Below are 26340 nucleotides of genomic sequence, written 5' to 3'. Positions count from 1 at the left end.
TCTTTTTCCATAAAAACATTGTAGGTCACGTGACTTTTTACTATGGTGAACTCGTAGAACAAAAGTTTTTCAGAATGTCCCCCTGAGTCACCCCCTTTCGGCTTAGTATATCCTTTTTGCAACAACATTTAGATAGATAGGTATATTTTTGTTGTCTTTTTAATGAACATAAAACAACGGCGTGTTTTTGGCAGCTGCTCTCATACATTGGGCACCTATTGTGTGTTACTTGGTTACTCCACACGAGGCATTGTTTCACAAGTGTTAATTGTCTGCCTTCAGTCCATGCATGCATGTTGTATGTGATTGTATTACAGGTACCATTTACCTAAGCAAGTATTTGTATAGATTCGAATATCAATGATACTTGTAAAAACCCAACAGAATGGTAAAGCAGTGGTACTCTGGAACGCTCTTTCCGAGGAAATACGACGTGCACCTTCTGTTGACTCATTCAAAGATAGGGTCAGGATACACTATTTGAATTCACTGAACAGTTGATTATAAATATAAGTAGTTAATATTTATTTATGTATTTATGTAAACAAGTTTATGTAATATATAATATGTAAGTTTACTATAGGTACCTATAGTTTTTATATTGTGTTGTTTTATTTATTTATATAGTCTACAGTATGTACTGTTTACTGGTACCTTGCACCTCTATTCCCATTAATTATGTTAAAATTGTCTCTTCCATCCAAAGGTTGTCTGGTAGAGATTGCTTTAAGCAATAAGACCGCCTTTTTTGTACTATTTTATGTATAAGTTGTGTTCTATTCTATTCTAAAGTTGCAGTGAATATTTAGGTAATCCAGTTAGTAAGTCCGTAGAAAACTTGGCAACATCAAGTCACTACCCCCAAGCTGTCTGTTCAGTTAAATTAAAATAGATAATACCTAAATGTTAGGTCAAATACATTAAATGTTCATTGTTCACCCGTGTTCAATCTATAATTATGGGACGAAGGTTACACTTAAAAGCTACTGCATGAAGTATTTAAATTTGCATTGTTTCTGCACGAATAGGAATTGGAATTATTCATGTTTTTTTAATGCAAAACTACATATTATATGCCTAATTCCTAAATTGTTACAGTGCACCGAGCACTGGATTCGATACTATTTTCGAATTTACACGAAGGGTCACTTTTACCAAACGCTAAACGTATTTAAATCAAATTTTAAATACATTTTGTACTAACTGACAGACATATGACAAGCTACTAAATACGTTTACCGTTTGGTGAAATTTCACCAAAAATATGGAAAAAACAAATGTCACTTTTGGAACTAACTTTGCCTTACATTTTTACAGTGACAGTTGACGATACGCAACGTTAACGGGGGTTCGAAACTTGTGCTCGCGGCTCAGATCTTCTTCTTTCTCCTGCCCTCTTCCCAGTTCAGCTGGGGTCGGGCCTCCTCGTACTTCGGCGCCAGGATATTCTATCCCGGGTTGTCGATGTGGTCAGGTTTTGGGCTTTCATCTCCTTCTCGATATTGGACCACCATGTTGCTGGTGGTCGTCCTCTCCCTTTCGATTGACTTGGGATGTGCATGGCTTTCTTTACCGCGCAGTCATCTTCTCGCCTCATAACATGCCCAAACCATCTCAGTCGGGTTTCCTTTAACTTCTCTGCGATTGGTGCGACTTTGAATGAACCTTTGATGTGCTCATTTCGCATTTTATCAAGGCGAGTGACACCACCAGCCCAGCGCAGCAACAGATAAGGACAAAAATCATATCAATAAATATAAGCTCAATACGTCTATCATATTAATTAAGTTTTTCTGTTAGTTAGCTCACACTTTTCCTTAAATTAAGTATTTTAGATTTAATTTTTCTAATAACTTCTTAGTAGGTAAAATGCTTTAGAAAGTTTTCAAACTTTTTATTCCGAGTTATCGATAGATCTAGTGTTGTAACATGTAATTGACGCATCGATAGACACGGAAGCGTGTATCTTGACTCTTGAATCGTTATTTTACCATACAATAGAATGTGTTATTATCTCATACGTTGCCAGATACAAGTATGGGACTTATATGGGTTTTTGTATGAGGTTTTTGGGACACGTTACCTTATGGTTACATGGGTTTGTGTCATTGTTTTTTCAAAGAGATGGAGTAGATTAGAGGTGCAATAAAGTTAATATTTATGTAGTATATAAATAGATGCTTAGCATTAAGTTTGATTATTATAACTTTATAGTACTAAGTGAGAATATTTTTTTACATTACATATGTTTATCAAGGGACGTTAAACTCAAACAACTCTTTTTTAAAAAGTGTTAAGTAGAAGTTTAACATTTCTACAAAAAACTGCGTCCAGTGTCATGTTGAAATCGTTCTTACAAGGCAAGAGCACGATACGATAAAACATGACCCTTTGAAGTTAAATTTATCTCAATGCAGTCTAAACACGCATCCCAAAGTTACAACCGTTTGATTTCGAAATAAAAGCCTTCATTCATTAATAACAATTTCTTTCGATGCTGTGTTGCGATATCGCAATGGCTGTCGACCGGTTCCTAACTGATCAAAGTGATCAGGCTCTGTGATCGATGCCGATATCAGATAGGAGTGATGATAAATGTGTCTTGGACGGTGCAACTGAATTCACGAATATTCGAGGGTTAAGAAATTGTATAAGTGAGCAGGTGTGTAAGTGTGTGTGTATGGCAGTTTGTGTGTATGCGAGCCACAGTGGAGAGTTAATATACACACATGTGCTAGCCAAAATATTACACGTATGTAATGTTAATAAATGTTGTAGATATACTTAATACAGTTTGAAAAATATTTGGCCAACATTTAATATACGAGAACATAGTACCAGTCTTCTTTCCGGGAAAAGCATTCAATATCAGTTCATTTGGATACGTCTTCAAGATCAGTCAGGATGAGTATGGAGGGTTACTCTATAATAACGAAATATGAACGAACGAGAGCAGAGCTGTCGTGCAATCGGCACGTCTAATACAACAAAGTAGAGTCGTGGTGGCGCTCCGAAACTTCGTCTTATATCATCATAATATAGAGTGACCCCACTAAGCGGTCGTGCACAGTCGTCTGCGCGGGCGCAGTCATTTGCGCCGATTATCACCAGCCGACGGATTTGTGGCTCCAACTGTGAACCGCGAACTTTACTGTGTGATTGCAATGATTTGAACACGGTGATAGATAACGTAACGTATATCACGTTACTGTAGATGTACAGAGAAGATGCAAGGATCTTGCTTGCATTTCTCTCTTAAAAACACAAAAATACAAGGCAACAGCAAAGGTGGTATACGAAGCCGAAAGGTGGTGTTCTGACTCAGAGGGTCAATATGAACATTAACAACTTTTGTTGCGTCCTGTACAAAACCAACCACAATCCATAAAAAATACCTGTATAGATTATACTACTTTATGTATCTACGTATTGTCCTTAACAACGCATGATCATTAAGCAAGATTATTCTTTCTTCTTACTGTGTATATAACTATTCAGTTGGTCTTCTACTGAACAATCGATTTGATGTTAAATCACGACAAAACGATTTTATTTGATTGATTTATCGTCGAGTTATTCACATCACGACTGTGGGTATTTCAGCAGTAGGTATTTAAGTTCTTTTAGTTTACATTTCAATGTAATGAAATAGGTTAAAATTACATCATGTATGTCTACCTAAGTTTACAATTTAATCAGTCTACTTAATTGATAACTATTAAACACAAGCATCCTTCAAATTAAGACCTTTTATTATGAAATTTAGAATGTGAATTCAACTTTTGAATTCTACAGTGGAAAGCCAAGGAGAAGCAACTACTATTTAAAGTATCACTACAATTTGGTACTCCAATTGACCAGAATAATATCAATTTCGAAAGGACGGACTCATCTGAATCGATTATCGAATTATAAGAATCGATTCTTTCAACATTCCCGGGACATTATGAAGATATTACAATTCGAAGGTCATTTTGTAACAATCATACTACCTCTGCACTAGCGAGCATTGAAATAGTTCCACTTACATTTTACCGACACCAAATTAATGATGATCTAATTTATTAGATCTTAATAATATTTTATCACGATTCTTCATACAGTATAAATATTCAGCGCATGTGGTGGTGGGTAAAAATAGTTATCAGCGGTAAAACAAATAGGAATTATAGAATTTTCCGTCTCAGGGGGGTCATTCTATATACGAAAAACGAAAAACAAAGTTTCGGAGCTGCATGACAGCTCTGTTATGGTTTTCCGTCAGTATAGATTAACCCTCCAGATCCGTCTATTACTCAATGATGACCGAAGCACTTAACATGCTCTTCACACTGTAGAAAGTGCTTTCTTCGACACACATGTGTTAATGAAAAAACATCTTTGCTGACACGCTTTTAAGGACTATCTGGAGTAACATTAAAATGATTCAGACTAGGAGTAATGAAACTAATAGCTTAATCGAGCGTAAATAGTCTCAATTACATTCGTCTAGGACTCATTGTCTAATGTTTGTAGCATTTCATAGCTTGTCTGTAAGTGTATATGAAGTCTTTGTACAGGAAAATTTACCTTATGGTTAGTTGGATTGGAGTGATTTGGAAATAGAATGAAATAGTCAGTTGACCACTGGTGGTCGTTCACTCTTAACTCTGAACCCGGTTACATGACGCCGTGTGATAATGAAAGTTAGTGCTAAACTAGTTTATTTTACTACTAGCTGTTCCCGCTAGCTTCGCTTCGCCTTTAAAAGTTTCCCCGTGGGAATTTCGAGATAAAAAGTAGCCTATGTTCTTTCTCAGGGTCTAGCTAGACCATATGTATATTAAATTTCATTCAAATCCGTTCTCTAGTTTTGGCGTGAAAGAGTAACAGACAGACAGACACAGTCACTTTCGCATTTATAATATTAGTTAGGATAGTTATGATAGCATGTTTAAGTATCTGTATAATGACTAGCTGTTTCCGTAAGATTCGATTTACTTTAGTAAAATTATTCAAGTTATTTAAAAAAGGTACGTCGTACGTCGTGTACGTCATTAGTTCATTACTTAAAATCAAAAGTAGGTAGGTATGTTGGTACAAGTAAATTATTTTATGTCAGACAAATCTTAATCACTTGGTTGAATGAGTGCGTTAAGCTCATCTGTAGCAAAATGACCGTAATAAAATGACGGCATATTTAAAAGAGCAACATGAAAGTCAACTGGTTCACGTTTCAGTACTTAATTTTAACCTTTACAAATGAAATCAGACTGTTAAGTATAGTTGAACTTAATAATGCAGAACATAATATTGACATAATACACCGACGGGCAATGAAAAGGTTCCACTGAGAAAAGCACGAAATTACTTATAAACGGAAAAGGCTAGCTTAACGAAGTCTTCTGCAACATTCAAGTACATTTCACAGATCATCAGGATATTACCAAATAAAAAAGGTAATATTTTGTTCCAATTTTAAATGAAATCTTTGAAAAAATGAGGGCTGTTTGGTGTCGGAATTTTGTGAGTGGAACTTTTTCATTGCCCGGGAGTGTATATATATTTAGGAACCTATATACCTAAATAGCAATATTAATAGTTTCTTGTGATTTTTTTAAACTAAAATTCTTATTTCCTATTTCATATACCGTAGGTACTTTGTGTTAATCCTGTGAAAAAAATAAAGCAGCTAAATGTTACTGTTGCAATGTTGCCTTGTGCAGCACGAGCCAAATATGTAAGATATCAAACTACATAGTTAATAGTTTTTATTAATTTTTCTACATTTCTGCTCGAGTCTGGAATATACTTGGCCTGGTTATTATTTAGTTTAAAAAAAAAATTAAAAATGGTACGGCTAACAGCATAAATATAATATTATTGTGGGGACCAATTCATAGAATTAGCCAGTCATAATAGTCGTAATAGTCAATATATCGTAGGATGATTTGGTAAATAAATCGAATACTCGACAAAATACTTGGGATATTGCTAAAACAGTATAAAGTACAAAGTACAGTTATTTGGTCACTTGGGGTCTCCTTTCATACACCTTCATTGGGAATTTCGTAAAAAAAAAATTATTACCTCTAGGGGAGGCATTTTGTGAGCACATACTCTGCTAAATCTTAGTTAACAAAAAGGCCAACTAGTTCTTGCATTACATTACCAAACAGTACATGGAGCTTTTATAGATCAATTTCGTTGGGTCGTTAACGAATATTGTCGCAATATGGTATTTCGATCGAGAGCCTGACCATTGAAACTGGCTCAATAGTAAACCCCCCGGGCAATGGGTCAAAATTACACAAACTTGAACTGCATAGTTTTTCTAATCGATAAAGTTTGTTCGTTACTGCCCAGGGGGGTCACTCTATGTTCATGACGAAAAACGAAGATTCGGGGATTCGGCTCTGTCTCTTACTTTGACCCTATTCTATTCTATTCTCTATGGGGGTGGAGGTACCTGCACCTGGCTCTCTCGAGTGGAACCTTTGTGCATTTCCCCAAGGTCTAAACTGCCTTCCTTAGCTTGGACCATTTCCCACCACGCTGGTCCACTGCGGATTGGTGGGTTCACATATCTAGATATGCAGGCTTCCCCACCATGTTTTCCTTTACCGTAAGAGGTATGGTATACATTGTACTTAAGTTAAAAGAATTGGTACATGTCAGCGCCGGGATTCGAACCCGCATCTCTGACGTGAGAAGCGGGCGCTTACCCGAGTGAGCTGCAACCGCTCCGACCCTAGTAGACCCTAAACCAGTGTTAAAAATGTTATTTAAAATTCTGCGTTGCTTAACAGAGGATTTAGCATCGATCAATCAAAGTATAATTACTGTTCTCAAGAGTAGTTCACTGTCAGTGAGACATTAACTAAGAATGCTGGTGACAATTTCCTCGTTATTTTAAATTTTTCTGTTTATGTTTTTACTTCTGGGTTTGCCATATATGTAGATATTTATATAAATTCCATAAGTTTGCTTCTGTATACTAAAAACATTTACAGATAAACTACATGTATTGCAACTAGTACATACCTACAAAACCATATTACTTATACTGCTAATGCTATGCAGTTTAAGCTACCACATCATAGCTTTTATTGCTCCACGTAGTTATTGATATTTAGATTTTTCATTTTATTAATATATGAAATAGGTCTAACTTAAACGTCATAATCCTAGTTTTATTCAAGTTTTTTCATGGCCACCGAACATAAATTAGGCCTAATTTTATGTTCTAAGGAAACATAAATTATAGGCTATTCATTAAAACATCTAATTAATAATTAGGTCACATTTTTTTATCACGGAAGCCATTTTATTACATAATACATACTACTACTTGTACTACGAGTAATTTTGTGTGAAAATATGAACAGCGCCCCTGGCGGTCGATAGCAGAACTAAAATTTCCCTACAAAATTCATCGAGTAATTTCACGTCACGTTCACGATGAAAATTCATGCTAAGGGGCCAGATGCCGTTTCTCCATACATTTATGAAAATCCATTTTGCCCGATACCGATAGGTGGACGTTTACCTTTAAAGTTATCGTCATGGAAGTTTTTTTCAAGTGTGAATGGAAGTTTGAAACAATTTCAATCAAAAATAAAAATCAACATAGGTAGGTTGCGTGTTTCAATAAAAAAACTTGCTACTTATACTAGTAATAATTTATCATTATGATCTATTTTGGTTGTGAAACACACTGGTGACATTTCGTTAACAATGCCTCATTTATTAATCTTAATCTCAGTTATTCAAGGCCACTTTTTACCGTTCTATATTTTCTTAAATTGCATCCGTTGGTACACAGGATTACTATTATTAAACAAGTAACAATACACACAATACCATGTCGGTATCAGTTATTAAAGTAGTCATTTTCGAAGTAGTCGGGTTCGATTTCCAGCCGGGGCAGATATTTGTTTAAACACAGATATTTGTTCTCGGGTCTTGGATGTGCCCGTAAAATGGCAATAGGCCCGCCCCCTATTACATTGGGACTAACATAAACACTGGCGAAAAGTGGGTGCAGCAATGCACCTCTGCCTACCCCGCAAGGGAGTACATTGGTACAAGGTGTTTATATTTATATCAAGTCATGTTATTTTTTAAAACTTCGATATGATATTCGCCCTAAAAGTAATGTAGTAACTATAATGTGTAACACAGGTAACATAAACACAAGTCATACTTAGAGCAAGTGTAACATTGCCCAACCCGCAACTAGAAAGTGGCAGTCGTGTTATAAATATAAAGTACACATTAGCATACCAGGCCTTATTTACAACTAGCTAATATATATTATTTTTTATCTATTTACTGGTCCTTATTTATAGTGTAGGTACATAAATAAAGATTTACGATAGTAAATGATTATGATTGCGTGTGAATGTCAATGTCATTCTCATGATTAGCGAATTTTAATTTCGGAATTTATTAGTAGAATCTACTTCTGATCTTAATGCATAATTTTAATATAATTATACAAATTAATTGATTGATGAAGACGGTTTCCTGTTTTGTAAAATTATATCTTACTTTAACTATGACGAAGATTATTGATTTTCACTTATTCTAGAAACTATATTGTAGATAGAAAAAAAATACATAATACTTACATACCTATAAGCACAAACTTATTTTTAAATAAAATTAGGTCAGTGTGTAGTAGTTCATACCAGTTTTTGAAGTTGTCGAGGTTTAAATGCCAATTTGTCATGTTAGGAAATTTTAATTGCTTTCAATTTGTATCAAAGTACTCAACATCACATTTGGTAAAAATACCACATGTCCAATAAAACTTGACTAATTTATTAGAGTAATTAATTTTGTACAAACCAGTGATACATTATTATGGCTTCTCATAAAATGCTACTAGTAAATATTAAAAAAATGTAGAACTTACAAACGCGTTGATGTCTTTTGTATGGAAGAGTATGCTAACATTTTATTAATACATATAACCACGACGTGCCTACGAGTTTCGCTTCACAGTTAAGGTTTCCCTCGGATATTTTGGGATATTAAGAGTATGTTGTATAGATTTATAGTTCCAGCCTCTGAAGTATACAGGGTGTTGCATAATTGGTGTACTAAGCCAAAGGGAGGTAAGCAGGACATATAAACAAACATAACACATTCATCACATCACACATCTCTTATTCCTGTATAAATTCATAATGAATTTTTCTAACATTATTTTTTTATTATGGTATCCCACATATCATCGCCTCAGTTGACTCTAAAATGTAGTTTTTAGCGATGAAGCTGGTTGTTGAGGTGCAAGAATAATAGAACATGGTCTTTTGGTGGTTTTATTTACAATGAATGAGATGATGGTGTAAAAGTATCTAGCAAAATCACAATGACATAAATACTATAAACAATAAAAGGTTTTAAATTCAAGCTATGTACATGGCCTCATAATAAGGCGTCGTGGCGTCGTCAACAGTAGTTAAAACAACACAAGAATATCTTATATCAATACACGATAAAAATCTAACATAGTTAATCCAAAAAGAGCTAACTGGAATCTTCAGGAGTCTGGTCTTTAAATTGCAATCATTTCAGTTACTGAAAATAAATAGGAACTATAAAGCAAATACACGTATATAATGTGCATATGATTATCTAAATTGCGCTTTCTTAGCTATGGAAGCGAAATTTTTCTTGCAATTTTAGTTCCGCAGCGTAATCTTGCACGATTACGTTACTCCGTAAACATAATGAGACAAAACACTTTCATTTCGCTTTCACAGTTACACTTAATTTCTCAAAAACACAGTTTTAATTGCTGTTTTTGGGTAAATAATACTCGTATATGCAAATGTCTACTGAATGACGCATTCTAACAATTTCTCTCTTTATCTTGACATGATCATGAGCATTGTTCAAAAGTGACCATAACTTTAAATTTCTATGTAAATTGAACGGAACTATGTAACTTTGTGTAATTATTTAGTAGAATAAATTTTACACAAAAAATACTAACTCACAACTTATGTACCTCTACATTATCAGTAGTCAGTTTTTTTGATTGACGAGTATGTGGAACACATTCTTATGTTTATTTTCCTCCTTCGTGCGAGCTATACTTGCAAACAAGCTATGTTTTGAAAGTTGTTTCAGTAGTTTTGGCGTATTTACAAATAATCAAATCTTTTCACATCGATATAGTGTCAATTCACACGTACCACAACCACACTACGTCGCAGCGACATAATGTGGTCAAGCTGTGGTTACGTGTGAATAGTGTCGCAGCGGCTTTTTGAAGTTGCGTTGTTGTAGCGACAAAACGTCGAAACCACGTGGTCGTGTGCAGTTAATAGGGAGAGCAGGTGGCCTCGGTGCCGCCGCCGCGTGGCGGCGTTGCCGACGCGATGTGGTTGCGATATGGTTCCGATGTGGTCGTATTACACAGGTGGTCAATAACAACGGCAAAATGTGGCACGTGTGAATTGGATTATTCATTTTCAATACAAAATATACGCCCGACCACACGGCATCGTTGTGGTGTGGTTGTGGCTGTGGTGTAGTTGTGGTACGTCTGAATTGACCCGTAGACGTTTTAGTAAAAAAAACTAAATCATCACCCCGCATTCTCACAGCAGCATTTAGCATTCAACCTGCGCCTGCTTACCGCAAACCTCAATTCCCAGACAATAAGTCCATTTAAGGCTTCGTCAAACATGGTCACCCTACACAGGTTATGTCACCGCGAACGAGACGGCTGGTATTTGGGCCACGTTTTGAAACTAGAAGACAGTACTACACTTATTGCGTGCTAGAATGACGTGGAGCTTTTTAATTGTTGCGATTGGCAGTGCTCCAGGGCCTCAAGTCTGCTAATGAATGTCGGCTCAATGCTGTGTCGTCTGAATGGTTTTCCGACTTTAGGTATCTGTTTTCTCTTGGTTAGTGAGTCCCAGTAGTGCAACATGAAACACTAAACACTTGTTACTGTTTATTAAAGTTAGTTCTTTAAAAAAGATGCAATAAATGTTTCCTAAAACGCAGATAATGAATACCTACAGTGCGAAACCCATGCTGCCGACACACAACTGTGCCGCCATTCTTTAGCAGACTTGGGGCCCAGTATTGTGAGAGGCTTACCCACTTGATAATGTAGAGCAGTTTGTATTCCATGTGCTTGGGAGGTCTCATGTGTAATTATGGCATTTGTCACGAGTAAAAGGTTTCTATCGCGAAGTCAAAATTAAATAACGTTTCCGAAGTAATTAAACTAGTGTGAAATTCAATACTATTTGAATCGGAAAATCGTTGTCAAAACAAGTTCGCGATAGGAAGCCAGGTATCACACGTGATAAAAATAGCATAATATAGAGATGATTTTCATTTGTTAAAATCCGATTCCTGATTAAGAATCTTGCTACTTTAACAAAATAAGATATACTTAGGCACGGTTGAGGATAATTGTAGGACTTGGTCAAAATAATTTGATTCTGTAAGTAGGTACTTAGTTACCCAGTATGTGTGTTTTGAAAAGATTTCTTAATTTGCAAATGCTTGAGCGTTATTTTAATGTGTAGTTGCGCGTTGAGATTTAATTACACGATAACTTGTCGGTAAGTAGGTCGAGTGACACTACCCTATTATTTGACTTTAAGATGGCTAGAAATATATTATTATAACCACTTATAATTTGGTCTTTTAGGGTCACTTTTACCAAACGCTAAATGTATTTAAAATTGTATTTAAGTCAAATTTTAAATACATTTTGTACCAACTGACACACGTTTGACAGGCTACTATATACGTTTAGCGTTTGGTGAAATTCACCTTAGTGTTCAAAAGTTTTTTGCCATAATCCTAGTACACTCATGACTTCAACAAAAACATATCTATATTTAAAGTTTTAACAAATATCTAACCGAATATAAATTTATAATATTAGCCATAAGCTTATTAACAGTTAACTAAAGTCGGGATGACGTAGAGTTCAATGTTGGTGTTATTATATAAAGATGAATGACAGGTTATTGACCTGACCTCCTGAAGATGAGTTTGTAGACCACAGAGTAACCTTGACAGTTCACAGATTGAATTAAGACGCCGATTTTTGACAGCATGAATGAAACGAAAGTAAAAGTCGACAAAGACAGTATGTAAAATGCGCATGCTTTGAATTTTGATAGTTTGGTGGCTGTTCCCTTTTATGTTACGTGTATTTAAGATATTCATGATGTTTGTAGTTAGTATGAAAACATGGGATCGCTTTTATGTATCACCTAACTATTCCTAACAACATTCATTCAATGTTATCACCTTAAGTAAGCCACGTTTTAGCTGTAATTAGTTGTAATTTATTTAATTATCGTTAAATGTTTTAGATAGATATTTTCATTATTATCGTACTAAGCTTTTACCAAAATTATATGCCTGTGTTTTTAATTAAATTAGCTAGTAGGTACTGTGGGTAAACTTTGACTTAAACTAATGACCTTACAATAAAGTTCAAGATCGTATGTCACGCCGCGCAGCGTGTAATGCAACAAGCTTCATTATCTGTGTAATTACCTCCAAGGATAATGGACCTTAGTGACGTCGTATCAATCATTGTTTAAATGTCATTCATTTGTTTTGAGTGACGGCCATAGTTCGGTGTATAAAAATTACGAGAACAATTTACTTATTTAGATAATTAATGGTGGTTAGTTTTTTTAAATTATTCATGCTTAAAATTCTACACACATGTTTACGACTAAAAACACTGTAACTGTCATGTAAATTATGAATTTGACTAACTAAAGTCACGAGTTAAATCTTAGGTCATTTTTGAATGTATCCAAAATGATTATGAATCCTACATCGTTTTAACCCAGTGACTTAAGGGCGAAAACCAACGAAAAATTTGAAGTGCCGAAGAACGCCGTGCGGCCACTTTGTATTCTAGCATAGCTAAATATTAAGCTTCTCGTCACAGAAGTACTTAAGTACTTATGTTCCTAGATTATAAGTCACCAAGCTCTAGAAGCTTACAAAGCCGCCTGTGCCGACGTAGCTTTACGGAGCAACATCATTGCCCTCTTCCACTCACATACTCTAACAAACCATCTCTCTCTCCCGCAGATATGTTGTCTCGTTCTGACCCTGGAGCTGGTGTCTGCAGCTCGGCCGCGGCCGCGCCTGCAGCCAGTTGAGGACGCCTACGAGTACCAGCCTGAAGCCTCCGACAGAGCCGCTGGAGACCAGGTAATGTGGCTTGAGGCTTTAGAACATTCATTACAAACAATCCGTGTCCGGGTTAGTCTCGTTGTAGATAAACGTCACTATATTGCAATTCGCGAGGCGGATGGGAAGCAAGTGGAAAAAAGGCTAGAGTTACTTTTGTATTTTTTTTTCTTTTAATTGGAATGGACAACATAAAGAAGTCTACTGACTTCTTTAATAGTTTAACTAACCTAACCTAACAAAGTTTTAAAACTAAAAGTTCGTGAGATATTGAAAGGTAGGTAAACCTCGCGCCGTATCTGTGACATAATTTCGCCAAGTTATGGAATATAAAATGCCCAACTTATTCATATGACACATTCATACACAAACCCCACTAAACCCCATCAAACCCTCATTCCAGGTGGTGCTAGTGTCAGCAGATGACTACAACGCCCTCTACCGGTCGACGGACAGGTTGGACGACGAGTACGAGCCGCGAGCGCGTCAGCCGCTGCCAGGACGGACCCTGAAGCACCAGGAGGCTCCCAAGCAACCTCCCGTGCAGACTATAAGGAACTATAATAAGGTGGGTTAAAGTTTATTTAGGGCCTACCTTTCTACCCTTTGTACAGGGCAACCCACCTCGTGAGTCCTCTTTAGCTAAGGGTTTGTACACAAAACTGCGTTGCAAAAAACCTGCGACAGTAATCAAGCATTTGTCCTGAAAAACTGTCAAAACAGTCGTAGATTTTTGCGATGCGACGTCGGAACGCAGTTTCGTGTACAAGACCTTAGCTAAGAAGGACTCTCTAGAAATGAAAAACTTCCACTATTGCTATTGACGTTCTGTATGTCGCTAGAACTTTTTCAATGCTAGAAGAGAAAGTGATAATCATTGGGAGATTGTGATTATTATGCCAATTCTACAAATTAATTTCCAAATCCTGAGCGTAGTTATCTTGTGATGTATATCTTGAAAAATCTAAACTTAAGTCATTTTAATTAAGTTATGTTGTTCATCCAATTGCATACGAGCTTCAAAGATCAACTGAAGATAACCACTAATTAATAGTTACAACCGGCTACCCAGTAGCAAGGAAGCAATACCACAACTAATTTAATTATACTACTGCACATAAACTGTCGTATTAATAGCTGATTACTCAATTAAATTAATGAAAGTCATTCCGACAGCCAACACAACAATTTATTCAGTCCAGCTGGTGAATAAATAATGTATTAAAATTGTTACATCACCCTCTAATTTGTTACTTTGTTCCCGAAATATATATATACGGTTACCTGTAAGAGATCGCTCTCGGCGATAAGGCCGCCTATTGTACATTGGTTCATGACTATGCAAGTATATGTTTTTGTAGGTCTGATTGATGTGGTGTTCAATAAAGTTATATATTCTATTAAATTTTTTCAGGTGAATGACGACGGTAGCTTTACTTTCGGCTATGAGGCAGCAGATGGGTCCTTCAAAGAGGAGACTCGCGGCACGGACTGCGTGGTGCGCGGGAAGTACGGCTACGTGGACCCCGACGGCAACAAGCGCGAGTTTACTTACGTGTCCGGGAACCCCTGCGACCCCAACAAGCCTGACGAGGACGAGCAGGAAGCCCCCGGACAGGAGTCGGCTGAGAGAGACGATGGAGAGGCCAACTACCCGACTAGACCTGCCGTGCGCCCCACTACGGCTAGACCACCGACGACAACATACTTCCAGAACGACTTCAGAGACGCTGATGAAGACGAAGTAGAAGAGGAACCCCTCCAGCACATCCGTCAAAGAGTCGTGCAGAGACCGGCTCTTGCCGCGCGCCGCCCCAGCTACCAGTCGCAGCAGATCGCCATCACCCCCCGCCCCCTGCCCGCCACCACCGCCCGCGCTCTCCCCCCCGCGACCACCTTCCGCCCGCAGCTTCTGCAGGTCACCGCGCGCCCGCAGATCCAGTACTCCCCGGAGCCGTCTTACTCACCGTCCCCCGCGCCATCCTATTCCCCGTCCCCCGCGCCCATCGCCACCACGGCGCGCCCCGGACAGATCGACTTCGCCGCCGAATTCGCCAAGTTCCACCGCGATAACCAGCAGCAGCACTCGACGACAGCCGCGGCCGGCAAGGCGCCCACCGCCGCGCCCGCGCCCGGCAACCCGCTCTACTCCACCGAGCTCGTGTACGACCCGTCCAGCGGCAACTACAACACGCAGCTGTTCCAGACGCTGCCACAGACCAAGGGCGAGCTGAACCTCAACCAGCGCCTGCAGCCGTACGTGGCGCAGCCGCAGCATCAGGCGCGCCCCTTCGTTCCCTCCCCGCAGATCAGCTCGGCCCCCGCGTCGCAGTCCCCTAATGTTCCCTTATTCCGGCACCAGATCCAGCACAACCCGCAGGAGGTGTACCAGCGGCAGCAGGCGGAGACGCAGTTCCAGAGCTCGCAGCAGCTGTTCGCGCAGCAGCAGCAGCTGCAGCAGTCGCAGCTGCAGCGGGACCGGGCGGCGGCGCGCGCGCAGGCGCAGCGGCTCGCGCTACAGGGCCAGGGACAACAGCAGTCCTATGCCCCCCAGAGGGCCGTGGCTCAGAACCCCCAGTTCTACTACGTGGCGCCGCGCGGCGGGGAGTCCCCCTCGTCGGGACAGATCGACGCGTTCCTCAGAGGGCACGGAATTCAATTTTAGTTTAGTGGAATTAATGTCTGGGCTAGATAATGCAATTCTGTCGGCCACTCCTCGATAATACTCAATGTTGTGTTTCTGCTCTGCACAGAACAGTGCTCCTAGTTTTCATAAACGCTTTAATCCCGATCTGTCGCTAGTAATTAGTAAAGCGCTTATGAGTGTTAGGGTGAATTAATAACGAAGGTCATTGGCCTTATTACATAAAAATATAAAAACTCCGAATTTTGCTTTGTTTAACCTTCTATGTTTGGGCATAAGAGTATAAACTAATGTTTAAATGTACTTTTGCTGTAAGGCCTTGTTTTGTAGTTAAATTTAAAGGGCCATAGGTGATTACGTGTACAATCGATTTCAATAGGTAAAGGTCCGCACAGTGTGTCGGTACAGTGGAGGACAGCGCGGCCGGCCGCATGCAAGTGTAAATACAGTTCTGTCTAATCAGTACCTTAGTTCGGTACTAAATAGTCCTAAGAATAAATATAATGTTATTTAGTCCGTGATAGTCCATGGTCGCGTTTTTGGAAACGCTGTGTAAAAACGCTCGATTTTGTAACTTTAATTGTAATATTTTTGTTTATATAATAAATTATATTTTTTAATAACTGGTGTTTTTATCATTACTTGTTCTTGTGTAGAATAACTAGTATTAAAGCAAGTATACTTCTAAGAAGCGATCATTGCAGCAGGTGCCCGTATGTTATGTCTGCTAGTTCTAAATCACATAACTTCTCCTTAATTGGTCACAGTCCAGTGAAATCACATTAAGAGTACATAAAAAGTCACGTGCGGATTACGCAATCTGATCTAATTGGTATGGAAAAGAGTGGTTCCGAGTTACGTGGTGGTTTTCACCGACATCGAGCCTCTGGGGACAAATTACAGTTTTTATTCTGATGCAAATGAGTTATCGTAACCGCAAGTAACAACCTCTATTAAAGTACTAAATGTCGGTTTTTAGAGTCATTCCGCATTCCCGCGACCGGACGGTCCGGTTCGGAAAAACTAATATTTTCACTTGCTCTATAAATTCTAATTACGCGTAACATACTAGGTTGATAACAAGATTTTGTTTACCTAATGTACTGGAAACTTTGCTGCTTTACGAATACCTATCAGCAATTAATTCATCGGTAACCTATCGATCCACATTTTTTATTCAAAATTATTATACATAATATTATTAAGTAAATAAGTGAGTAACTTAAACAAAACATGGGACCAACTCTGAAATCACCAATAAAACTCCATCTGGACTGTGTACATTTTGATTGAGTTCACATTAAACTTTAATTGAAACAGCAGCTGTTTTGTGTCTTTCTTACTAAACATTCCGCCATTCTACGTACACATTCAATACAAACCAAACTGAATGTCAAGGCATATTGTAAATCTAAATTTCTAGACGCACCTTGTAACTAGATAAGTATGAACAGTCAGCTCCATAAGTAGCTATACACCTTTGTACCTTGTCAATCTGAAACCGCCTATCAATTCATTGAAACATTGACGGTCAAGGGCGTACCCAGGATTTCAGCTAGGGAGGGGCAGGTCATACCAGTTACATTTTGCGCAGAGTAGGTATCACGTTTTTAATTCCCAATTGGTCGGATAATTTACGTTTATTTTATCTTCTAGTCCTTTCGAACTTGAGTGATACGAATGTGCGCTCGATTTTGTACTTTTTTTTTAGGGTTTACCATTTTTTATCGCTTCGAACCGAAACGCATCGTTTGCGCATATTGTTGTTAGTGCCTAAAAAAAATGTCGTTGATATTTGAAGTCAGTTTGACACCGAGCGAGTTAAGAAATTAATGTTATTAAGCAGAACTATGCTTATGTCTGACCTATATATTTCACACACGGATAAAAAGGCAGGGGGTGTACATAGACACAGTAAATGCAGCGCCCGCTTCTCACGCCAGAGATGAGGGTTCGCGGTTCGAATCCCGGCGCTGACATGTACCAATGAGTTCTTTGAATTTAAGTACAATGTATACCATCGCTCTTACGGTGAAGGAAAACATCGGGAGGAAACCTGCATATCTAGATTTAGCACATCTAGGTATGTGAACCCACCAACCCGCTGTGGACCAGCGTGGTGGGAAATGGTCCAAGGGGCCGTCCATTAATCACGTGAAAGGGGGGGAGGGGGTACGGAAAACCTCACGGAACATTACGAGGGGAAGGGGGGGTCTCGTTAGACATCACGTGTATTATTATTTTTTTCATAAAGCGCTAGGTATATCTGAACTGAAATTTTGAACGGCGCAAAAATTTATGGGATTAAAGAATAAAATAATAAATTTTATTGCAAATACACATAAATGTGATATGCGTGATACCTGGGTACGAACATGTTGACGGTTTGTCCGTTTGACCAGGTACTTATAAGTGTATATCTTATGCAGCTGACTGTACATACTTATCTAGTTACAAGGTGCGTCTAGAAATTTACCCCCTTATTCATAGAAAAGTTGCAATACGTTTTAACTAATAAACTGTTTTGTCCCTCTCTGTCAAAGAACAAATTGTACTTTGTCGGAAAGGGACAAAACAGTTTATTAGTTAAAACGTACTGTAACTTCTCTATGAATAAGGGGGTAAGAGTGAATTGCACGCATTAGCTAACTTGCTATCTGCCCAGCGTGGCTTCGCCCGGGGCAAAGTCAGTGGGTGCTAACCTGTTATTTGAAGGTCTGGGTTGATTGTGAAAATGGATTATGGAGGTGACTGTACCTGGTAATTAAATTGGAGTGTCGCGTCGTAAGTATTGAAGTGAGAATGGATCTATAATTATTTGTTTAGGTGAAAGATAGAAAAGTTGCAATAAACTCAGTTGATTATAATAGAAAAGTGTTAGCCCTGCAAGGGTCGCAATTTAACTTATCGTCTTACTGTAACCATATTAGTCTATGCTGTAATATAGTGCTATACAGGGTGTTGCAAAAAGGGTATACTAAGCCAAAAGCTACATGTGCAGCATGGTATATCTAAGCCCGAAAACAGAATTTAAAAATTCGCGAAAAAAAAAACATTCTCCATAGTAAAAGGTCACGTAAGCAAATTAGTTTCTATGGAAAAAAAATCTACGAATTTTTAAATTCTGTTTTTAGGTTTGGGCTTAGATATACCATTGCTGCACATGTATACCCTTTTTGCAATACCCTGTATATCTATCTACAGGGTGTTGCAAAAAGGGTATACTAATCCGAAACCTACATGTGCAGCATGTTATATCTAAGCCCGAAACTGAAATAAGAATTTGAAAATTCGCGAAAAAAAAAATTCATTTTCCATAGAAACTTTGTTGGTCACGTGACTTTTACTATGGAAAAAAAAATATCGCGAATTTCCAAATTCTGATTTCAGTTTCGGGCTTAGATATAACATGCTGCACATGTAGGTTTCGGATTAGCATACCAATTTTGCAACACCTGTATATCTGCTATGTGAGTTCCGAAACTTATTTAATAACTTAGAATTCAAATGTAGATACATACACATAACTACAGTCACCGTACCTAATTTAAAACTTTTCAGTAAGTACTACACATCACTTAGGAAATTAAAAATAACATGCATAAATAGATAGTAGAATAGATAGATTAGAATAGAATATAAGGTTGATAAGTAAGTATATGAAAATTTAATTGTAGAATTGGGTTTCGTTTTCAAACTATGGATATTTATTAGAGATACCTTTAGTAAGTAATCATTGAATGTTTTTGAATAGGTATCTCCGAAGCATGGTTATGGTAACACATGCACCTAAAACATTTATAGACTAAGCGCCATCTATTGGACATGGCAAGAACCTTTTATATGAACCATTTTCAACTATAGTTCTACCACATTCCATGTAGGTAACTGTTAGTTTTACTATCTAACGTATGCCGCCGTTGACGTTGGAGTAGTACTGCTATTCACTTTCACTTCACATAGTTAGATTGTGTTTTTGTGGTGTATTTGCCAGCTATTTGTATGTTAAGTTCCATGATTTACAAACAGATGGCACTGTTCTAAAACATCTAAAACTATAACATCACTTGAATTTTTAGCAATAATACATGTTTAGCGACAATATAACATCGTTATGATATGTGAGAAAGACTAAATAATTTTATTCAACTTACTCAATCACTCACCTTATCAACGTATCGTGTACGAAGTAGAAGCTTAGCGTGTACAGTGCGACAAACTTATCTGTTCCGGTGAGAGCGAACTAAATTGATCCATATCTCATTACTTACTAATGAATTGTATATTGTAAAAGATTAGATGGATTTATTAACAAACTTAAAATCTTACATAATTAGGAAATATTAAACATTTATGTGAGCTGTCACCGGAACAGATAAGTTTGTGGCACTGTACATAGGTACACACCAACATCTATGCTGGCATTTTACTACCAATTAATTCATAAACGAATTTTATAACGGTGAAAAGTTTCATACCGTTATGAAGCTTGTAATTACGTAAGGCCTGGGTCTCCTATTTACTCCGTAGGTCGCGTCAAGTGTCACCGCCGTAGGCCGCGTCACAATGCTCATTATGTCTACGCGCCAACGTCGGCGTGTGAGGAAGACCGCATCAGTACATTTCTATAGTGAGCATCGTGACGCGGCCTACGGCGTGACGCTAGACGCGACCTACGGCGTAAATAGGAGACCCAGGCCTAACACCGTCATCCCTACGGCTGACGACTTGTGATAAGGAGTTAAGTATAATTTCCATTGTTTTCCATGCATCAGCATCAGCAGTAATAGCTGCATTATGGCTCGTTGTGAAAGCTTTCTCTGTCTTATACAAAAGTAAATGTTCTACTAAAGGAAGTCATCAAAACAACCATTCAACTAATATGATAAGTATCCCTATTTCATTAATTTCATTGACCACTTAAAATACTTCCTCGCCCACTATGGGCTACCTGTCTAAGGTTGTGAGTCTACAGGGCAGTAACTCTCAAAGGAGCCTACCAAGATATCGAGTTGAATGAAGAATATATTATACCAGGATGCACTGGAAATCATTCTCACTACACTTACGCATAACGTGTATAAAATACGGCAATAATCAGATATGATTCTCAATCATCTTTTTATCATGCACTAATATCGTTAATTTTATTGCATCTGCAGATAAAGCTAACTTTTTGTCATCTATTACGTCTGTTTGTTCGTCTCACTTCATAATAGCAGGCGTGGAATCTAGCGCAGTGTGATATCATTGATCACAAAGATAGAGGTGTTATCAGATTTATTACGTTCATACTAGAAGTCTGCTACTGCTGCGGTAGTGTCGGTTAGTATAGGCTAAAATCATAGTGATTGATGCCAAATAACGAAGATTTAAAGCTAGTAATCAGGTAAAATGAGTTGACCGAATGGTGTAGTGGTTAGTGATCAATACTGCCATGCCGAAGGCCCGGGTTCGATTCTCTTTCCATGTGTATAATTATTATTGATGTTAGTACAAATTACTCTATGAAAAATTCATGGACCAGGACCCCAATTCTCGACCACTAGCGGGCGTCAGTGGCGCGATGTAACGCCTTGTAAATAGTAGGTACCTAACCATTTTGCAATGAATTCTAACACTAGATATTAAAGACAAGTGGTCGAGAATTGGGGTCCTGGTTCTCTAATTCGTGAATCCGCCTTAAGATTGACCCATGCTGGTCCACTACGGGTTGTTGGGTTCATACAAAATCTACATAATGTAGATCTCTTCACGAAGTTTCCATTCACCTTAGCGATGACACTATACACAGTACCTTACCTACATAAATCCCAAAGAATTCGGGATTCGAATCCGCGCTCTCTCGTGTGAACAGTGAGCCCGACCGAGTTATTACCACCGTTTCATCGATTAAGGAAAAACATTATTGTTATTATTAAATTCTTTACTGTACAAACAAAATTATACGTAGTTTGGACATAATTTATTTTCAAACTACCCAAAAATATAATTTTGGGAAAACATACTTATCGTATTGGATTTAAGTAAGTACCTACAGAGTTTTTTAAGCACAATTATTATAAAATCATTACATCTACAATGGTCTATTGAACATACATAACAATAGTTTTCTTTGTGAAAATGAAGTGTAGGAACTATTGCTCGAAAGACTACTTATCTTATTATTAATAGTAAAATTTTCACATGTCATTGCGTATGTGTACACTGTACGATAATACTCTGCCTCTACCAAACAAATCTGAATTGATTCAAAACAACCCCGATAATTGTATTATGTAAAAGTATTGACTTTTAACAGCAAACTCTGGTCACATTATTCTGTTTGAAGCAAAACCTTGACAAAGATAGAACTTTATTTTACATTTAATTTTCGCACACAAGTATCTTACGGTAGGGAATAAAATCAAACTAAGAAAAATATAGCTCATTTTCACTATTTACCTATCCTGAATTACTAGGTTAGTATGGGAATAATTCGCTGCCGAAAAAAACATTATTGGTAGGTATTTTTGAAAGCTTTGAATGATTTTATCCATTGCTCCGATAAACCTTTACACCTGAGTTTGATATTAAAATTGTATACTCACGAGCAATGAAAAAGTTCTCGTGACATAGTGGGCCTAAAAAAAATAGGCAGTGTTTAACAGTTGTTTAGCGCTGTCAAACGCCTACAAAATGCGTCAAATTTAGTTTTAAATACTTGTTAAACAAAGTTTAAAGTTTTTTGTGGCAGCACAGAATATGTCAATGGTAGTTGGTACTTTTTCATTGCCCGTGAGTGTATTTTTAAGTCATATGTGATAGTGGGTTTCGCACCACCTGTGAGCAATTAAGCCTCCATACTTAGCCACCGAGTCACCGCAAAGTGGTTAAAATATTTTCTAGCTTCTGTGACTAGACAAGACAAAATCATGAGAGCTTAGGTTTTTAATATACAGAGTTCGTGGGATAGGTCTTAGGTGATTAAAATTATGTACGTTTTTGGACATGGAGGATGATGACTGATGGTTAATGACTATACCGAGAGGTGTGGTTTCTTTGTGGGTTAATTATAAGCTACTTGTGTTTTATTTTTATACCTACGTTTGCTGTATATTGTTGTATAACTAAAACCGCAACATGCCTATTATAAGTATGCTACTCTTATTTCATTTTATGGGAACATTTCCTGTCACTCGTTGTTTGAAATCTCGGGAAAAATATTTCTAAATCTTGTCTTCATAGAAATTGGACGACCCCTACTGAAGTAGGTATTGAAGAAATAAGTGTCAATTCATTAGCATAACATATTTTGGTGTTTGAAATTTTTACTAACATAAACGATTCATCATTGATAATTGTACTAAAATAGACGAATAAAAAACACTAATTACATAGTCTATGTAACGCGTAACAAAGGTCAATATCAATTTTTCATATCGCCTTTATTTATTATCAAGTGCATTTGCCGATGAGAACTCCATTTACTCGTATTGTTTTCTATCGGAGGAACTAATATTTTAGAACAAACTAAAGCACCTGCTCGTAATTATCTTGACATTGACCACATCCGTGGGAAAGAGCGAATTAATTAAACAACAAAAATATTTCGAGCAACAATCGAGCAATTAAAGCAAGATGGAAAATATTTCACCTGAAACATGACCTTATTTGATACGCCTAAATACCAACTCCGTACGCAGCACTATGTAGTATGTCAACGCGCTTACAAAATTGAGTGTCTCTTGGACAATTAAACAATCGCGAGCCTAGTCAGTAGACGCGAAGAAAAAAGATTTTCCGTATCAGATAATGAAATGACAACAATGGCGTTCCTTGCGTAAGGCAGCTTCGCACGGCGCGAGGGCGCGAGTGGGGCGATATTTTATATAGGAGCCGGCGTGCGCCCGCGCAGCCGCTATCAGTCATGCGGCCGCGGCTCCCGCGCCTCTAGAGATGCAGCTCCCCCTCCTCCTCGCGTGCCTCCTCGTCTCCGCACGAGCCTCCAACTCCACCAAAGATGCCTCCGAAGAACTTGAGGTCAACGACCAAAACAAATCCAACTCGACCAAAGAAATACTCAAAGCTTCAGAGTCAGGAGACCCGGCCAAAGCGGAAATAGTCAAACAGATACGACGACTGAATGAAGATGGATCGTACACCATTGGGTACGAAGCTGATGATGGAACGTTTAAGATCGAAAGCCGTGATGTTTTAGGAAATGTTAAAGGGACATTTGGTTATGTGGACAGAGATGGCGAAATTAAACGTGTGACATACTCATCTTCCAGTGAAGGGACGCCAGTGCCTGTGACCTCTACGTCTACTACTCCGCTTCCACCGCCCATGATCATCAGAATGAATAAGACCGTATCGTCTTCAACCACCAGGCGACCACTAGGGACCGTGGTGTACCCTACGCGGGGCAGCGGGACCACTCGAGGAACAGTGATCCAATCAATCGCTCCTCGACGACGCAACATTACACGAACGACGACCACGGAAACCACGACTGAAAGAGAGAGACCTGAAGCAACCACCAGCAATATTTTGAATCTCTACAAACCTAAAATGGATGACATTGTGATGAAACGTAAAAACGACAAGCATGATGATGACCTCATTACCAAACAATCTTCTGTGGACCGTAGTGCTAAAACACCTCCCACTGTGAAGCCCGTATATGAACACTCCACTGAAAAGGAACCAGAAAACAAGCCTAATACTTTCAGGAGAGAGTTGCCAGGAACATCCAATCACCATATGCTTCATCTGCAACAGTCTGCTGGTGATGACTCTACTGATGTGTACGGAGGTCACCTGTCGATGGGGACTGTGCGGCCGCTGTTCACCACCACTACCCCGAGACCGAGACTAGTGCCCTTCAACTCCATCCTCGCGGCCAGGCAGAGACTCCAGCAGCAGTACCCTGACATTCAACAGGAAGAGCAAGAAACTACTATCGAAGCCAGCACTGGCCGCGTCTTTGACCATGAAAACGTTGTTACCTCAAACCCCGTACCAGTCGTCTACAACCCACCCAACAATCAACAGGACGACAGAATCTACCAACAACCCATTTACCGACGACCGACTGCAATCCATTTCCGAACGAACGAGTACTTGCGGGACAATCCTGGCTCAGCTATCCCGATCGGCAACCAGCGGCCCTTTCTCCACTACGAGAACCAGCCGCAAGTACTGGAGCCACAATACGTGAGACAAACATCACCGCCGCCGCAAGCTAAAGAGAATGTTCCAGAAGCCGCAACTGTATCTCCCTACGATGGAAGACAGCAGGTGACGAGGATAATACCCATCGCTGTGGATGAGCGAGGCGTCCCGCTCGCAGGGTATCAGGGCAGATTTGTGAACCCGTACCGGCCGGCGACGCAGCAGCCCGCGCCGCCCGTGCTGTTCCAGCCGCGCTACGTGGAGCCAGCATACGACGACATGAACTCGATATCTACCCCAGTGAGCACGAGGGATCTGAAGCGGTTGCTGCAAATTCTGATTATAAGGCAGAACCGTCTGCAAGCGTTGATGGATCAGATTGTGACTCCGCCGGGGCCGCCGTACCACCCTCTTCCCATGATACGGCAGCAACAGTACGAGTACCAGCCGCGGCCGAGCCAGCAACAGGCGCGGTACCAGCCCGCGCAGTACCAGGACGACCCTCGCTACGACTACCGCTACGAACAACAACAGGAGAGGCAGCAGCAGCAAGACTACTACAACAACCAGGTCTACGACCCTCAATACGAGAGCCAGAGGTTCGTGCCTCGGCGGCGGCTGTACACTCGCCCAGTGTACGACAACTCGGGCGCCTCGTCCAATCAGATCGAGGACACTCCAGAGTACCTGCCCCCGGACGTGAGGGAAGCTCTGCTGCTGAAGATGCTGATGCTGGCCATCAGTCCGGACTTCATGCCGTCACCGCCGCCCGCCACGGAGATGACCACGGCTGCGCCGCGCAAGCAGGTCCGTAACATACAGATCCTCGGCGAAGAAGGGTCTATGATGCACGACATGAAGAGGCCAGTACATAGGAACTAAGGTACTTATTTACTATAGTTTTATATGCGTAGGATATATGTTTAATGAAATACTCAATATGTAAATATGTAGGATTTTTGTACGTTACTAAATGAAGTGATATGTTTTTTTAATAACTTTTTTCTTTTATTTATCCTTAGCCGAAGTTTTATAAATTACTATTTACACAATATAACTCTTCTCCTCGCCTACAATAACATAACAAATGTTGATGAAGGTCCAAAATAATAAATCTATCCCAACAGTTGACAATGACAAACAACTAGTCTCAATTTCAAGCAGAATTTCATATTCAAATGCATCTATTGTCTCAATCGGCATATATCAATTTTAGTTGTTAGAGCAGTCTGTAAACTAACATACAATACCTCCCACAGCATGAGTACGTAATAATAATAATATGATTTATCTATATGGAACATTGTACTCACATGTATTACAAATATAAGACACACGCATACTACAGATACTAT

General features: G+C 38.9%; 2 protein-coding genes across 2 annotated transcripts in view; both read left to right on the top strand.

The window, feature by feature from the left end:
- LOC105382196 overlaps nt 1-16452 on the top strand; it is a 33988-nt gene extending 17536 nt beyond the window's left edge. Inside the window, exons 2-4 of the mRNA XM_038119170.2 lie at nt 13084-13206; nt 13589-13753; nt 14600-16452. Coding sequence (XP_037975098.1) covers nt 13084-13206; nt 13589-13753; nt 14600-15850 — 1539 coding nt within the window. The 3' untranslated portion in view covers nt 15851-16452. The remainder of the gene's footprint in view (nt 1-13083; nt 13207-13588; nt 13754-14599) is intronic.
- Nucleotides 16453-23767: 7315 nt separating this feature from the next.
- Nucleotides 23768-26009, top strand: LOC105382195. The gene has a single exon (XM_038119348.2). It carries the CDS (start codon nt 23768-23770, stop codon nt 25865-25867), a length of 2100 nt encoding a protein of 699 aa, XP_037975276.2. The 3' UTR covers nt 25868-26009.
- The last annotated feature ends 331 nt before the right edge of the window (nt 26010-26340 follow it).

This window comes from Plutella xylostella, chromosome 12, assembly GCF_932276165.1.
Source record: "Plutella xylostella chromosome 12, ilPluXylo3.1, whole genome shotgun sequence".
NCBI classification, from domain to species: domain Eukaryota; kingdom Metazoa; phylum Arthropoda; class Insecta; order Lepidoptera; family Plutellidae; genus Plutella; species Plutella xylostella.
The sequence above is the reverse complement of the archived record's forward strand: the minus strand, read 5'-3'. Positions and strand labels throughout refer to the sequence as shown.